General features: G+C 53.2%; 1 protein-coding gene across 1 annotated transcript in view; it reads right to left on the minus strand.

Annotated features, from left to right (window-relative positions):
- ZNF185 (zinc finger protein 185 with LIM domain) overlaps positions 1-17,317 on the minus strand; it is a 40,947-nt gene that overhangs the window by 13,592 nt on the left and 10,038 nt on the right. Inside the window, exons 2-15 of the mRNA XM_027696227.1 lie at positions 14,976-15,050; positions 12,569-12,707; positions 11,875-11,934; positions 10,541-10,579; positions 10,254-10,328; positions 9,309-9,383; positions 8,768-8,848; positions 7,347-7,430; positions 5,716-5,754; positions 5,103-5,186; positions 3,454-3,528; positions 2,657-2,737; positions 2,214-2,282; positions 328-408 (exon numbers count right to left, since the gene is read on the minus strand). Of these exons, the coding sequence (XP_027552028.1) occupies positions 328-408; positions 2,214-2,282; positions 2,657-2,737; positions 3,454-3,528; positions 5,103-5,186; positions 5,716-5,754; positions 7,347-7,430; positions 8,768-8,848; positions 9,309-9,383; positions 10,254-10,328; positions 10,541-10,579; positions 11,875-11,934; positions 12,569-12,707; positions 14,976-15,000 (1,007 nt within the window). The 5' untranslated portion in view covers positions 15,001-15,050. The remainder of the gene's footprint in view (positions 1-327; positions 409-2,213; positions 2,283-2,656; positions 2,738-3,453; positions 3,529-5,102; positions 5,187-5,715; positions 5,755-7,346; positions 7,431-8,767; positions 8,849-9,308; positions 9,384-10,253; positions 10,329-10,540; positions 10,580-11,874; positions 11,935-12,568; positions 12,708-14,975; positions 15,051-17,317) is intronic.

Below are 17,317 nucleotides of genomic sequence, written 5' to 3' on the forward strand. Positions count from 1 at the left end.
TGAGAGGGACATTGAGTGTGAACCTCTCTGTACTGCTGAAACCAGAAATAAAATCCATTCCACAACTGGGAATAAACCTGGATTTTTTTTGTATCATCAAAAATAAAACAAACAAAATATCCCACAATTTGATTGAAGTGGGTAGTGTTTTCTTTATTCCCTCCCTTAAATGAAATTTAGAGAAACTGCTGCAGTTCTGCAAAGCCCACGTGGAATGTGTTTTTCCACCAGCAAATATCCAGAGATTCCAGACAGCTCCAGAGCAGCAGTTGCTGATTTGCACAACACCCACTAAAGGAATCTCAGGAGGAGATGGAAGGACTTTACCTTCCATTCGTGGAAGCCACGGTGGCTCTGGGGGCCTCATCCCATGGGAAGGGCTCAGGCTTTTCCTTCAGAGCTTTGTCGCTAGAAGAAGGAAAACTCCAGTGAAAACGTGACCTGTCAGCATTTCTGTTGGATCATTCCACAGTAATGTGCTCATATTTAGTTGGGAGGAGCCCAAAATGGGGCTAAATCTCTATATCAGGATAGGAGGGTCAACCATCCGAGCACAGAGGGCCTGACTGCAACTTATGGATCATGGAATGGTTTGGGTTGGAAGGACCTTAAAGCTCATCCAGTTCCACCCCCTGCCATGGGCAGGGACACCTTCCACTAGCTCAGGGTGCTCCAATCCCCCTCCAACCTGGCCTTGGACATTTCCAGGGATGGGGCAGCCACAGCTTCTCTGGGAAGTCCATTCCAGCACCTCCCCACCCTCACAACCAACAATTCCTTCCCAATATCCCATCTAACCCTCTGGCAGTGAGAAGCCATTCCCTGTGTCCTGTCCCTACATCCCTTGTCCCCAGTCCCTCTCCAGCTCTCCTGGAGCCCCTTTAGACCCTGCAAGGGGCTCTCAGCTCTCCCTGGAGCCTTCTCTTCTCCAGGGCTCCTCCAGCCCAACCCTATTCCCACCTTTCCCTCTCCAGCCCTGTCACGCTGTGTGTCCATGTCCTCCCCTCCCTGCCAATTCCTCCCTTGGCAGTTTTAGGTGGTTTCAGTCACGAGGCATCCCTGAATTCCCCTGGGAGCCTGGCTCCCAATTAGGAGCAGCTCTGTGCCCCCGGTGACCCCAGGCAGGCACAAAGGGGGCCTTGTATTCCGGCTGCTCCTGCAGGGACACGCGGGGACACGGCCGTGGCTCTCAGCTCAGTGCCCACCACAGCCCAGCCTCTGCCTTTCCTCCAGCACTCCAGACTTTGCTCCAGCCTGGGGTGGCACTCTGGGGACATTTCCAGCCTGAGTGTCACTGCTGGGGGTGCAGAGAGAGCAGCAGTGAACTGTGTGTGCCCCACAAAGCCCTGTGGTGACCCCCAGCCTCCCACAGCTCCTGGAGCACAACAGGGGAGGCCACGGGGGCAGCTCTGCCTGTCCCAGTCTAGAGCAGCCCCAAATCCAGAGGGCTCACCCTGGGAACAAAGGGAGCCCTGCCAACGTGGGGGATATTTTAGAAACCACAGAATCCCAGACTGGGTTGGGCTGGGAGGGACCTTAAAGCCCATCCTGTTCCACCCCTGCCATGGGCAGGGACACCTCCCACTAGACCAGGTTGCTCCAAGCCTTGTCCAACCTGGTCCTTGGACACTTCCAGGGATAGGGAGTCAACAATCAACAGCCCCTCTGGAATTCTCCTGTGTGCATTCCACAGGACCAAGGAGAGGCAGATCCCAGAACCTTCCCCGCCCTCAGCTTCGAATTCCCTGTGTCACCCGTCCTTTAGGAAGCTCCTTTAGCCTTTAAATTCCCAATCAGTTCCTTTTTTCCTCAGGTTTTCCTCCACACAACAGAGCTTTCCACACTTCCCCACCCCCTCCAGATTTCCCACAGAGGCCCAGAACCCACATCAGCAGGAGCCACCGGCCACTGAGGGTCAACACATCCCTTGCAGGTGGAAAAACTCCCCAGGGAATGGCAACTGGAGCAGGAAAATAAAATTAAATGCATGAACAAGAGTGTTCAGGGACTGAGGCAGAGAGCAGGATCCTGCAGGGAGGGGAAGGAAGGGTGGAGAAAACCGACAAGCTGCAGCTCAGCCAGCAGATGATGCTCTTGGAATGCAGCCCAGGCTGGAGGGATCCCGTCCGTGGGACACCAGGAGCAGGTGGATGCTGTTCCTGAGCAAAAAGCTTGTGTTGAGCAGCACAGAGCAGCCCCTCTCCACTCCTTACCCGTCCCCATGCTGTGTCACAGCCTCCCAGGAGGATTTCCCGTTCAGGGCCTGGCTGTCCTCACCATTCCTGCAGGGAGAACAGCAGGAAGCGTGAGGGAGGGGGCTGAGGGGCAGCGCGGGGCACAGGGGCTGCACGGGGGGTGTTTGTTGGGATTGTGCTGCCAACAGGGCAGGGATTGGGGTCAAACAGGAGCAGGTTCAAAGAGCTGCAGGTTTGGGCTCATTTCCTCTGCACAGAGAACCAGGGGATGTCCAAGCTGCGGGAGGTCCATCTGGGAATGTTTCCTCCCGGATTGCCGATGCTTTTGGGAAGTGCTCCTCTCCTCAGTTCCCTCTGCTGAGTTCTTGCTGTGTCCTGGATGTGTCTCCAGGAAAACCCCTCCCCAAGCAGAGCAAAATGTCCCTTTTTCCTGGGGAGCCTGAGGGGGCCAAGAGACCCACCTGATTCCAGCAGAAGTGGAGCTTCTCCCTGAAGTTTCCCTCGGGGATGTGGATGTTTGGCTCCCGCTGTCTGTTGTGGGGCTGCAAGAGAAGGGAAAGAACGAGGCTGTCACTCCTCATCCAACCAGCTCCCACTGCAGCTGCCCAAAGCTGCCCTGCTTGAAGAGTCCCTTTTGGGAACGGAGAAAGTGGAAATGAATCATCGCTGTTTTCAACCCACTCATTTACAGAGTCATCTTATCAAAACTTTTAAATTGAAACTGCTCCTATTTGCCAGGAACATCCACCTCCTGCAGTGACACCCCAATAAACACACCCAGAAGCAGGGAAGCAGCAAAAACCACTTCACCATGTTTGCAGTGAAAACCATTTCACCGTTTTTTATACCATATTCATGGATTCAGACAAAAAAAAAATGGAAAACAACAGAAAATTATTCCCCTACACCTGTTCTGGCAAGAAAGAGTTCAGCTGGATGGGGCTTGGAGCAACCTGGGGTAGTGGAAGGTGGAACAAGATGAGCTTTAAGGTCCATTCCAACCCAAACCATTCCATGATTCTGTGTTTGGGGTTTTACCTTTCACATCCTGAGCTTTTCGCTCAGGATGTTGCGAAATCCTTGGAGGACATGACATGGATTTTAGACATAAAACCTTTTTAACACAGCTCTCTGCATCAAGGGAAAGGTCTCCTCTGTTCAAGGCTGACAGATTTGGGTCATTCCCCCTCCCTGAGGGGATCTCTCCAACCTACAGCCCCCAAAATTATCCCAGATATCCCGGCTGTGCTGCACTTACCTGGAGGGAGAGGCTGCTGCTGCCTTTGGCTCATCCCAGGAAGATCCAGGGGTGGTTTTTCTTACCCTGTTAGCACTGACAAAAAACCCAAACGACAAAGCATTAAAGACAAGGGATTTTTAGGAGCTTTTTTTCCCGTGGGGGTCCTGCTTTCTGCCCCACAGCTCTTGTCTCTCCCTGGGCAAGGCCTCCCGGGGGTGTCCCTGCGCCCCGTGGCACTGCTGGACTCACACCTGCCTTTCTGCTGAAAGACCCCGCTTTACAAAGTGATTTTTCCCATTTACCAAAGCTGCAGCTCTTCCTATGCCCAGCATTTGCTGTGAATTTGCACAACAAACTCCCCCAAAAAAGCTCAAAATTCCCCAGAGTTGAGTGATGTGGGGGAAGGAGGGAAACTGCTCCCCAGCCCTGCCTCAAACCTGCCCCACAACGGCACGAAATCAGCGCCGGAATTCCCGAGGCAGCTCCTTCATCCCGAAAATAAAGCGGCTGGGGCTGAAAGGCCCCATTTGTTGGGCTCCCTGCTGGGCCCACGAAGGCCCAAAGTGGCAGAGAAGCTGATAATGCCCTGCCTGGCATCCAGCCACCCCTCAGAGCAGGGACACGGAGCTGAATCCCAAATGAAACGGCTCTGCCTGAAAACAGAGGAGGATTCTCCCTCCCAGGGCAAATATTCCCGGTTCAGCCAAACCTTCCTGCATCTCCCTCAGCCCCACACCCTGTGCCAGCTGCTCCTGCCCAGTGTGGGCTGAGGAGGTCTGTCATTCCATGGCAGGAACATTCCAGGTTGTCCCTGGGAGAGGGACTGGGGCCAACACCTGCCCTCAAAATCAGTTTAAAGACAATGAAGCTCCCACCCCCCTCTGCTCACACCCATCACAGCAGAATAACCAAATCTCAGGCCTAAGAAAGCAGAGCTGGCTCAGGGGGTGGGAATACCAGGATATGGAATATTTGGGATGGGGGTGAGGGGGGCAGTTCACCCAGCCAAGCTGGGCAGGAAGAGAAAACCTTTGCTGTCTCAGGGCTGGGCGAGGGTTGCTCTGACTCCTCCTGGGATTGTCGTCCCTCAAGCACCACCAGGCTCATTCCTGGTGGAGACAGGACTGAGGGGGCTGTGGAGGGAGATCAGGAGGGGTTCAGTGCCAGGTTCTGCCCCTTCAGCTCCCTGAGAGGCCTTAATGTTGCAGTGAAATGTTAAAGTTGACATTCAAGGCCGTTTGCCACCCCCAGGGCTGTCACTTGGCACTTGGTGACACTGCCCTGTCCCTTTGGCTGCCCCTTTGTTTCCCCGGGAGAGCTGAGGTCACTGTTCCCTTCGGATTCTTTCCTCAGGAAAGGACAGTCAGGATTTCAGAATCATGGAATGACAGAATGCTTTGGGTTGATGGAGACCTTAAACACCTCATCCCACCCCCTGCCATGGGCAGGGACACCTTCCACCAGCCCAGGCTGCTCCAAGCCCCGTCCAACCTGGCCTTGGACACTCCCAGGGATGGGGCAGCCACAGCTTCTCCGGGAAGCCTCCTTTGCAAACCTTCCATCTCTGGCTGTGCTCAGGGAGCTGCTGCCTTGCAGATAAATGCACTTATCCCCAAACCAGTGTGCCCTGGCATCCCAGTGCCACCCTGCTCCAGGCTGGCAAATACCTGCTGTCATCCGGTGCAAACCGTTGGGAACCCGGCACGGTTGGACTCCTCCTCTGCTGCCCTTCCTCCTCTTCTATCTCAATTCTTTCCACGGGGAAAAAGAGAGACAAATATCACGTTGTTTCCTATTTTCCCCAGCTAACCCAGGAGGTGTGGTCCTGTTTTCCCTGGAGCTGTGTTTGCCCTGTTTCCCCCCCGGGCAGGTTGTTCCTGCTCCTCCTCCTGAGCTGAACGGAGCCAGGTGAGAGACAATTTTACAACCAGCACCATCTGAGTGCTTGAATTCCAGAGAGAGACGTTTCCCTACCCCACTGACAGCTTTAGAAGTGGAATGCCTGAAGAGCATTCCCTGGCTGGCCAGGGTCAGATTCCCTGGAAGCAGAAAGTCTCTCCGTGTCTCACGTTGTGCATAACCCAAAGCACCATCAGTGTTGTTTTCCCAGTATTTATCTCAAAAAAATCCCAGTGTGATCCAACCCCAAGCATCCTTTTTAAGGGAATTGTCCTTCCTCTGCTTTGAAAATCCTGGGATCTGCTATCCCAGCATTTAACAGCAACCTGGAATTTCCACAGAACCCACCCCAGCAGTGCTTCCCGAGGCTCCATGACCTACCTCTTGGCAAACAAGGGTGGGAATTCCTGTGTTGGGCTGCTGTGAAGGAAGGATTGAGGCAACAGTTAGAAGTTTGGAGGGAAAAAACACACCTTGGGCAGGGGCAGAGCCCCCAAAATCCCTGACTGCCCCAGGGGGTACAGGGTCCTGTCACCCCCTTTGGGCAGAGCTGGCAGTGCCCAGGGGGGACAAATTCCAAATCAAATAATACAAATGCAAATATATGAGCAGAAAAAGCAGCTGGGAAGGAAAGAAGCTTCCCCAAAGGGCCTTTTTAATTGCAAATTGATAAAATTCTTTTAATTGTTGTTCTCCCAGCAGGCAGGCCTGGCTCTTCCCACAGCACACACTGCCCAGTGCTCCAGAGGAACCAGCAGCCAGGGAAAAAACACCCTCAAAGTCCTTATATATCCTGTCCAAGTGCTTTCCATGTCCTCACACATCCTATCCAAGCACTTCTCCCACCCTGGGCACCGTTGAGTGCTGCTGGCACATCCCCTCCCTGCTCCTGCTGCACCTCCCTCCCGGTGCCTCGTTGTGTCATCCAGAGTTATGTCAAGAGGAAAAGCATTTCTAGTGAAAGCAGCCCGCAAAAAAAAAAAACCAAACACCCCATCACAGCTCCTGGGAGAGCAGAGACCTTGAAAATTCCCTTTTTTTCCCCTCCCAGGGAAGAGATGGACAATGGACAGCAGAGCCTTGGGCACCAAGAGCTCCCACACATCCTTCGCGCTCCTGTGAGGTTCTTCCCTCCTGTGAACCCACACGGGGGGTTCTTTTTTCCCCACAGAACTATTTTGAAGCTGCAACTGAGATCAGGATCTTGTAAATGCAGCTCTTGTCCAAACACAGACTGTCACAAAGAGCTGCTTCATGTTGGAGGCAGTTTATGTTTGTGCTGATTTTTCTCATGCACTCAACGAGATTGGAGAGAGCAGTTTAAGAGCTGAGGCTGAAAATTGGACTCCTGATTGCAGGGCTCTCGTGGTTTTCCTTTTCCTGAAGTTTCATCCCTCTCAGTGAGGAAGACTTGGAGGATTTCCCCAGTTCTGCAGAAAGCTGCAGATATCACAGGATCATGGAATGGTTTGGGTTGGGAGGACCTTAAAGCTCATCCAGTTCCACCCTCTGCCATGGGCAGGGACACCTTCCACTATCCCAGGTTGCTCCAAGCCCCCTCCAACCTGGCCTTGGACACTTCCAGGGATCCAGGGGCAGCCAACAGCTTCTCTGGGAAATCCATTCCAGCACCTCCCCACCCTCACAACCAACAATTCCTTCCCAGTATCCCATCTAACCCTCTGGCAGTGGGAAGCCATTTCCCCTTGTCCTGTCCCTCCATCCCTTGTCCCCAGTCCCTCTCCAGCTCTCCTGGAGCCCCTTTAGACCCTGCAAGGGGCTCTCAGGTCTCCCTGGAGCCTTCTCTTCTCCAGGTGAACCCCCCCAGCTCTCCCAGCCTGGCTCCAGAGCAGCCCTTGGAGCATCTCCGCGGCACATCCTTGGCAGCTGCACCTTCACCATTACCACGGTTCTCTTCAGCTTCAGAGCCTTGGGACCAGCCACCATTCCTGTGAGACACCTCCAACAGCCCCTCCCCAGCTCCTGCCCCACCCTGGACACTGGAGACTCACCCGTTGCTCTTCTTGGCCGCCGACAGGACGTAGGCGCGTTCCCGGCCGGCCGAGCGCCGCAGGACACTGTTGGCAGCCTCAGTCCTGCAAGGGGGGAGGGACAGGGTCACATCCTGCCCATCCTCACCCTGGCTGCTGGCTGGGGAGCCCAGGAACAACCCAGAGGAGGCTGGTGCTGACCCTGACAGAGCTCCCACACTCTGGGGAGCAGAAATCAAGAGAACCGTGGAATCGTCAAGGTCGGAAAAGACCTTCCGACCATCAACCAGCACCACGGTCACTTCTAAACCACATCCTCAAGTGCCACATCCACGGGTTTCTTGAACACTTCCAGGGATGGGGACTCCACCACTGACCCCTTTTTCTGTGAAGAAATTACCCCTAAAAATCTCCAGTCTCCATTGAGCCAGAGCTCAGAGCAGTGACAGTGTCTTAACTTCTCCTTCAGTATCATTCCTGCTGGACCACAGCACTTCCACGTGGATGGAAAGCAGCAGGGGGGAAAGCCAAATACTTCCTCTTGCAGGAGGGCAGAGAGAGTTTTCCAGTCTTTTCCCAGACCTGGATTTTTGCGATATTGGACACCACGGGACAGAAAAATGGGAGACAGGACACACTCCATGTTCACCCCAACGGCACCAGGAGCACCAAGGGAGAGACCAAATCTGTGAAAGGGCTTCTAGTGCTTTGACCCCAGGGGGCAAATTACCAAGTTTTCATCTGTACAAGGCTTGTGTCTGAGGAAAAAGGGGCTTCAGAGGCTCAGCTGGAAGCAACAAGAGAAATCAGACACGTTCTTGTCCATGTTGTGGCTGCCTCATCCCTGGAAGTGTCCAAGCCCAGGCTGGACGGGGCTTGGAGCAACCTGGGCTAGTGGAAGGTGTCCCTGTCCATGGCAGGGGTGGGACTGGATGGGTTTTAAGGTCCTTCCAACCCAAACAAATCTGGGCTGATTTTACGATTCTACTCCTGAGATGAGCGAGACAGACCTGCCGGGATGTGGCCTTGGATTCCATCCCTCAGTGATCCCGACCCCGGGGGAGGGAGTTGGGCTCCTCCCCTCCTGCCAGGCTGTTTGTACATCTCTGTCTTCTCACTGGAACACGAGGCAGCCCATGGATTCCACAGCCCTTCCCAGCTGCCCAGTTAATTGGGCTGTGCTGTCAGGTTGGATCATGTCAGGCTTTTAATTACATTTTGTTGGGAGGGCAGTGGCCCGTGGGCAGAGTTGGGCTCTGAGCAAAAATATCTGCTTATTATTATTATTATTATTATTATTATTATTATTATTAATGTTACTATTTTATTGCAAAACAGCCCTAATGGCTCATCCATGTCATTCCCAGGAATGACCAGCCCAGCTGGAGAGAGGCCACTTGTCCCTGTCCCTGCAGGAACACGGAGGGACCTCCAGGACTCACCTCTTTTTGTGTTCATCCGGAGAAAAAGGCACGTCCTCCTCACCCCCATCCACAGATTTTTGCCTGACATTATAAGGAGCTCTGCAACAGAGAGGGAAGGGGAGAGCCAGGGTAAGGGGCACAAGCCAAACACAGCTGAATCCATGGACATGTGGAAATGGTTCAGATCCTGGAAAACACTTGTATTTTCCATGTGCATTGGGGTGCACACATCCCTGTAGGGTTTTGTTTCCCTCCTCCAGCCCCACTCCAGAGCAGAGCCACATTCCAGCACTGCTGCCCTGCCACAGGGCTCCTCCTTTCTCCAGCTTTCAGGAAGTCCAGCAATGCTCCAAACCAAGTTCCCAGGCTGCATCCTCCAGCCTGTGCCTTGGGATAAAACTCCCTCGATGCGAAGGCCAGTTCAAGGAACACTTGATGGCCACGGAGGCCCTGGGAGCCACTTCTTTCCAGTGGGAGCTCTGGAGGCTTCCTGGGCATCCCTGTGCAGGTGGCCTTGGCACTGAGCAGGGACAGGGAGCTGCTCCCTCTGCACACTCACAGTTTCTTGTAGTCCTCAGTGGTCATCCTGTATCCAGAGGGGGACCGGCCCGGGCTCTGTCCCTTCATGGAATTGCTGCAGGAGGCACAAATCACACCTGTTAATGTGACCCTTCCCCAGGGGAGCTTCACAGGGTGGAGGAAAACAGGGTCACCCCAGAGAGCCACCCTCATTAAATGCTGTTGAATTGAAGAGCAGCATTTGCTTTCTTTTTAGGGTTTAGGATGGGTTTTGAGGTCTGCTTTGATTCCCCAGGGATACTGTGAGCTGGTGTGGGCATATCCTGCTGTGGGATGGGGGGAATTCCACCCCAGGACCTTGTGGCATCATCCTTGTCCCCAGAAGAATCAAAACCAGGGGGAAAAATGGGGTTACAAAAGATTTGGCTTGAGATGAAACAAAGCATTTCTAGAATCACACAACCATGGGATGGTTTGGGTTGGAAGGACCTTAAAGATCTTCCAGCTCCACCCCCTGCCATGGGCAGGGACACCTTCCACTCTCCCAGGTTGCTCCAAGCCCTGTCCAACCTGGACACTTGCAGGGGTGGGGCAGCCACAGCTCCTCTGGGCTCAGATCAGAGCCACACTTAGATCTGACTCCTCAGGATCAAAAGTTAGAGCCTTGCACAAAACAGGTTTCAAAATAATCCCCAACAAACAAACCCCATTAAAAACATCGACATCAAGCGTTCCAGCTTTGCAAGGATTCCTGGGGCTTCGTTCCTCACTCCAAACCCTTTGCCAAACTAAACCCAAACCCACGAGTCCTTTCGCAGCCACCCCGAGCTCCGACGAGGAACACACGGAGTTTGACACCAGCATTCCATAGGGATTTAGTGGAGCTCTGGGAGCCCCCAAGCACTGGACAAAGCGAGAGGATGACCAAAAACGTGTTCCAAGTGTTTAAAAGCTCCTTTTCCTGGAGAAGAAGACGCACACGTACTTTTTCTGTGCTTGGTTAGGAGAGGAGGAATCTGGCACGGCCGAGGTCTTGTCGATGGTCCTGGTGAACACCCCCCTGGGGAGGGAAGGGACAGCTTCAATTTTTTGGCTGGAAAATGTTTGGAACCAAGACCAAACTACCTGTTAAACAACAGGACTGTCTCTTCAGCAAGGCCCTCCCTGAGCATTGTGTTCCCAGCTAACAGAACCCACCAGAGAGGACTGTTTTTCACACTTGTTGCTCCTGATCCAGCCCTGCAGCCCAAATTTATCCCATTCCATACCAACCTGATAAGGTAACCGGACTGGGGCTTGGAGGAAGGTGACCTGTGCAAACAACAGACATCAGTGAGTCAAGAAACACGGGGAAAAACAACAGCAGCAGCACCAGGATTAAAAGGGAATGTCCACGTGGATGTCACACCAAAAATCCAGCTGAGCAGGCCTGGAGGGATCCCAGAGCTGCTGCACCTGGGTCAGCCTTGGGAGGGTTCTTTAGAAATGAATAATCATCAGGACAAGCCTTAGAAAAGATTTTTTTTTTAATAAGAAAAGCGAGTTTTAGAATTTTCCAATTCCAATTAGCCACGCTGGCGGTGTTTGCTGGCTCAAAATTAACATCAGGTTGAGGGCACAGAGGGGAGAAGTTGGGTGTAATCGAGCTCCTGGTTGGTTTATCACTGGAAAACAACTTCATGTGAACTCCTCTGAGGGTCCATTCCTAGGAAAGGAGCTCCTCTGGGGGTATCCTGTCTAAGTGCTACAAGAAGTGGCAAGAGCTGGCACAGGAAAAGGGAGAGGAAGTAGGAAACTGCTCCTGGGAGAGGGCAGTGCTGTCCCAGCAGTGGCACTGAGCTCTCACGCTGCACTAGGCCCTTCCCAACAGTCTGATATCCCAGGACACTCCTCCTCCCAGCTGCTGAGTTCATGGAGAGCCCTTGTGCTCCAGCCCCACCCAGGGCTTCTCCTGCTCTGAGTAGCCCCCAGGCTTAGAGCACACAGGGGGCTGAGCTGCAGCTCCAGTCCTGTGGGACTGTGGGCTGGAAAGATCCATCCTTCCTTCCTTCCATCCTTCCTTCCCTCCATCCCTCCATCCTTCCTTCCTTCCATCCCTCCATCCTTCCTTCTCTCCTTCCCTCCATCCTTCCTTCTCTCCTTCCCTCCATCCTTCCTTCTTTCCTTCCTTCCATCCTTCCTTCTCTCCATCCTTCCTTCTCTCCTTCCCTCCATCCTTCCTTCTCTCCATCCCTCCATCTCTCCATCTATACATCCCTGCATCCATCCTTCCTTCCCTCCATCCCTCCATCTCTCATCCATGCATCCCTCCCTCCCTCCATACATTCCTCCATCCTTCCTTCCTTCCCTCCATCCACCCATCCTTCCATCCATCCTTCCCTCCCTCTCTATCCATCCCTCCATCTCTCACCTCTCCATCCCTCCTTCCCTCTCTCCATCCTTCCTTCCTTCCATCCATCCCTCCATCCATCCCCAGGGCTTTGTTTTCCAGGACAATCCCAGCAGGGAGCGGGTTCGAGGAGGGGAAGAACCACTGGAAGCACTGACCCTGTGAGAGGGGAAGGAACGGGATGGATCCCCAAACCAAGATGGGCCCCCAAAATTACCTGTCGTTCTGGGGAGCAGCAGGTTTTGGGGCTGGGGATCCCCCACCAGCCCGGCCAGACCTGAGGGAGGAGAAAACATCGTGAATTGATGGTCTGGCTGAACATGGCAATGATGTTTTTGGAGAGAGCTGGAAGAAAAGATGGATTTGGGCTTGGCTTGGGTTCTAATTCCAGAGAAGCTGGTGCAGCCTGGTGTTCCCTGGCACTGTGGGAGCTGAACTCCCTCCCAGCCAGGTCTGCCCTGTGTTTGTCACTCTGGAGATGCTGAAGCATTTCAAAAAAATTTGGAGTTCTCCTGAGACTTCCAATGTGCCTGTGCTGCTGGATTCCCAGCTCCCAGGAAAGGGGATTTCCTGCATTTATCCAAAATAAGCAGGAGCAGCACTTCCTTCTGGCCCTGTCACTGCCTGGCACCTCAGAGACCCCAAAACAGGTCAGCACCACGTCTGCTTCCTCTGCAGCTGGAGAACAGAGGGCTTGGAGAACCCAGAGCTCCGGGAGTGCTTGGACAAGGTGGGATTGTTGGGGTGTCCTGTGCAGGGCTAAGGGTTGGACTGGATGGTCCTTGTGGGTCCCTCCCAACTCTGGGCATCCTGTGGGTCTGCTCACAGGAGTGGGAGGAGAAGGGAAGGGAAAAGGGAGCATCCTCATGGGAAGGAAAGGAGGAGAGGAGCATCCTCGTGGCCACACTTACAGGGGGCTGCTCTTCTTCTCATCCTCAGAGTCCGAGTTGTGGTGGTGGATCCAGCTCTTGTCTCCTCTCAGGGTGGTGCGAACCTTCATCTGCTTAATGATCCTGCGCCGGTCCTCGTCCGTGGGGGGGATGATCCCTCCTGGAGAGCCAAGGGGAGGGAGGAGAGAGGGATCAGAAAGGCCAAGGCCTCCCAGAGCAGCAGGTGAGAGGGGGTAGAGGAGCAGGAGCACGGGGCTCTCTCCTTTCTGCCAGAGATCCCGACACAGGGCGAGTCTTTTCCCACTTCCAACGAAACGTGGAGACACCAGGTCATCCAGACCTCAGGATCAACTTATCCTGATGCATCTCCTCCTCTGCAGGGTGTTTTCACACCAAGCTCTCAGCTTGCCCTGGTGGCCTGTCCCAGCTGGAGGAGACACGTCCTTTGGCTCCTCATTCCCACATTTCCATCACCAAGCTCTGTTTCAAAAACGTTGTCCAACTGAGTGTCCCTAAATCTGGGAATATCCTCTCCTGTGCGGGCTCTCTTTCGTCTCCATCCTCCTCCTTCTCTCTGTCCAGGCAACCAACCACAACTACACTCTCTGGTTGGAAAGGTCAGCAATGCAATTAAACATAAAATCAAAATGTGGGAAAACAGAAGGTTTATGGATTAGGAGCGGCCAAGCCCTTCCAGTGGGAAACAGATGGGGTGAAAAAAGCACAAGTTCATGGGGAGGAGTATTAAAGCCAAAAATATTGGGAGCAGACAGGGAAGCAGACAGGAAAAGTCTCTCCCAAGGGAAGGAAATGTGCAGGTGATTGATGGGAAGGGGTTTGGTCATCCCCGAGTGCCAAAATCCTGCTGGATCAAACAGATTACAGCTGGATATTATATATATAGAGAGAGAAACAGGGGCATTTTAGGGGGCATTTTTAGCTGTTTTCCCATGGAGAAATTGTAAGATGAGGACCAGATAAGGAAATCTCCTTTTCCATGTATTTCTGACTGTTTTCCACCTTTTTCTAGTATGGAAATGCCTGATAAATGCTGAAAAACATGGAGCCTGCTCTGGTCCTCACACTGGACCCAAACCAGCTCAGGGGTTTGGACACCAGCGAGTTCCTGCAGCTTATCAATCAATCCAAGGGAGCTGCCTGGGCTCCCTGAGCCTGTGGAAGCACGAAATAATTCCACGTATCCATCAGGAAAGAGGGGCAGCTCAGTCTCTGTGCTCAGGATGAGCTGAAGGTTGCCCAGAAAAACCTCATCCCCGAGGAGCTGCCGGGCAGCAAATTGATTTATCTCTGGCACAGGCTCCTGTGCTTCAAGGAGATGTTGTTTGTTAGGAGTAGGATTTTTATTTTGTTTAAAAAAAAAATGGTCCCATTGGATCATCTCTAAGGAAAACACAGCTGTGGGGATGAGGAGAGTGTCCTTCCCCACGTGGAATTAGCAGGAGCAGGTAAAAAGCACAGTTATACAGGGCCACAGCCACGTCAGGGTCACTTTAGGGACACCTTCCATGGGGAGCACCTGGAAAGGGAAGCACTGAAATTGAAAATTAAAGCTACTTCCTAATGGAAATGGGGCATTTCCATCAGCTCCATAGCACTGGTTGGGCTTCCCTATGGATTTGGAAGCATCATCCCATCTAATTGTGGCTGTACTTCCAGTGGGGGTTGCAGAGACAGGGAATTTTAAGGAGGGTCTTGAAAACATAATGTGGGAATTTATTAGTGATCTGCTCATCTCAGAGCCACAGCCAGGCTACAAGCCCTCCAGCTCTCTGTATTTTCATCTCTATGGAATGGATAGCTTCATTTTGGAGCTTCAGGCTGGAGCAGACAAGGAATTACAGAATCACAGGATCGTTAAGGTGGGAAAAGACCTTTTAGATCCCCGAGTCCAACCATCAAACCAGCAGCACCATGGTCACCACTGAACCATGTCCTCAACTGCCACATCCACATGTTTTTTGAAGGCTTCCAAGGGATGGGGGCTCCACCCCTGCCCTGGGCTGGACAACCCTTTCCATGATGAAATTTTCCCCGATATCTAACCTAAATCTCCGCTGGTGCAACTTGAGGCTCTTCCCACTCATCCCATCCCTTGTTCCCTGGGAGCAGAGCCCAACATCCCCCCGGCTCCCCCCTCCTGTCAGGGGGTTGCAGAGTCAGAAGGTCCCCCCTGAGCCTCCTTTTCTCCAGGCTGAGCCCCCCCAGCTCCCTCAGCTGCTCCTGTTGCTCCAGCCCCTTCCCAGCTCCATTCCCTTCCCTGCACACGCTCCAGCCCCTCAGTGTCATTCCTGGAGTGAGGTGCCAGGGAAGTGGTGTCCTCTGCCCTTGGACACACTGCCCTGAGGGAGCTGAGCAGAGACATTCCAGCTGGGGAAACAAAGGAGAGCCACAAGAGGGAAGAAATTACCTTTGCTGACACCCAGGGACATCATGGTCGCAGCAGCACCTTCCCCTGCACAGACTGCTTGAAGCCAACAAGCCCCTGGAAGAGATGAAAAAAAAGGGGGATAAGCAAAATAACAGTTCTGCTGTAAAAACCTTCATGGAGGGGACAGCATGGCCACAGTGTCACAGCCACAGAGCCTGGAGGGGGGGGACACTCTGCTGCTGTCCCAGTGCTGGGCTTCCTCCCCACGTCCCTTCAAGGAGAGGAAAAACCAAATCCAGACCAGGAATTCCCTCAGAGCGGACATGACTGAGGTGTTTTTCCAGGTCTGGGAAGAAAGTGGGGGAGGAGACCTTAGATAAAGGTGGGATAGACCTTCTGGAGTCTACAGATCCCAGAGGCTTCTGGGGTAACGTTGATGGCCAGTGGGAGCAAGACATGAGGGCTCTTGAGGAGGGATCTGACAAGAGATCAACAGATCTCTAACAGAGAGATCTGTGACTGCCCCAAGACACAGCAGAGAACATCTCACTGCCTGTCTTGGAAACAAAGAGTTAATTCTTCCTTCTGACAGCAGCTGGGTCCCTCCTTCCAGTGACCAGGAAGGAGAAACTCCTGGATGTCCCCCCTCAGGATGAGGAATTTGCAGAGCACTCACTGCTCATTTAGGGCTGGAGTTGAATCACAAACAACCACAAACCAAAAGTCAGGGGGGAAAAAAATTGCTTGGTTCAGAGTCTGCCACGACAATCAGGGTTTTTTTTCCCCAACAAACAAATGAATAAATAAAAGAAAGGAAACCCCTCAGAACTGGCCCAGTGTTTGGGGATGAGGGGGACACCTGATTACAGGTTTGTCAGAAATGGTTCTTTTCTTTTCCCACTCCATAGTTTTTTCATGGAAGCTGTGGGAGATGAGCCCTTGTTTCAGAGGAGAAAACCAGTCACAGACTGGTTTGGGTTGGAAAGCTCCTCCAGTTCCAATCCCCTGCCATTGGCAGGGACACCTTCCAGCTTTTCCAACCCCCCCCTACAGTCTTTCCTTGCCAGAATCTCCTGGATTCTGGAGTGACTCTGCTCCTCAGTAATGAAAAGGCCCAACCCTCTTCAGGAGAATCTAAAAGGAGGTTGTTATTCCCTGCTGGTGGGCTTGTCCCTGCAGTATTCCCGCGAAGCCACACGCCCAGGAGGAATTCCAGGTGCTGATCTCATGGCATTGCTGCTTGGCAAAGGCTCCTCCTTCGGCTTGTCTCAGCCAGAGCTCTCCCCACTGCACATCCCCTGCTCTGAGATCATGGACGAGCTCTGCCATCACCCCAAGGCTCCCATTCCTCCTGCAAACACTCCCAAACATTGATCCAGCTCCCAGCGGGAGCAGCCAGCCCACCCCTGCTCATCCTTCCCGGATCCCCCTTCCCACGGAAATTTGACAAACTTGCTGTTTAGACAGAAAGGAAAACTCATCCTGAATATCCCTGAGGAGCCTCTGAATACTTGGGTGTCTCCTTCCCGAAGGTGAGAGACGGGGTTGGAGCTGTCAGGAGCACAGAAATTCCTGTAATCTGACAAATTTGGGTTAAAAAGGAATCACATTCCCTGGACCTCCCAGAGCGAGGCAGATTCAGACACAGCTACATCAAAGCCCATCCCTGGAAGTATCCAAAGCTGAGTTGGAGCAACCTGGTCTCGTGGAAGGTGTCCCTGCCCATGGCAGGAGGTGAAACTGGATCGTTTAAGGTCCCTTCCAACCCAAACCAGTCTGGGATTCTCTCATTCTCCCTTGGTGCTCTCTTTACCTATTAAACTCCTTCCCATTCCAGGACAAAATAAAAGTGGAAGATGAGAAGCAGTGGAAAAGAACTATCCAAAATGTCTCATCCACTCCTTTTCCAGAGCAGATCAGGGTCAGGGATAGGCTCCATCTGCCACGGAAGGGAGGGATTGGGAAGCCAAAGGGCAGAGTGATTCCCAGGTGGTTATCCCGCAGCAAAGAGCTTTTGGAGGAATAAGCAGAGGTTCGGGAACACGTAGGGAAGACACTGGGGAAGGGCTGGAGCGAGAGAAACAACATCTCTATTGCTTAAACAGAAACTTTGCATCTTACTCACCCCATTCCCCCCCCCGGATCCACCCGAGGGGACGGGAAGCCACAAAGGGTGGCACTGGCACGGGCAGAGGAACGTGCCAGCAGCCACACGTGGGCAGAGCCTCTCCCCTGGCACCGCCTGCCCTGTTCCCACCCCCGCGATCCCGGGAGGGGCGGCAGCAAACACTGTCCTGCTGCTCCCCCGAGATTCCTGCTGGGACAGAGGGCAGGAGTGACGCTCCCTGGGATCCGTGATGCTTCCCGGGATCAGGGACGCT

The sequence above is a fragment of the Neopelma chrysocephalum genome, unplaced genomic scaffold (assembly GCF_003984885.1).
Source record: "Neopelma chrysocephalum unplaced genomic scaffold, ASM398488v2 Primary Assembly neopelma1_105, whole genome shotgun sequence".
Classification (NCBI taxonomy): domain Eukaryota; kingdom Metazoa; phylum Chordata; class Aves; order Passeriformes; family Pipridae; genus Neopelma; species Neopelma chrysocephalum.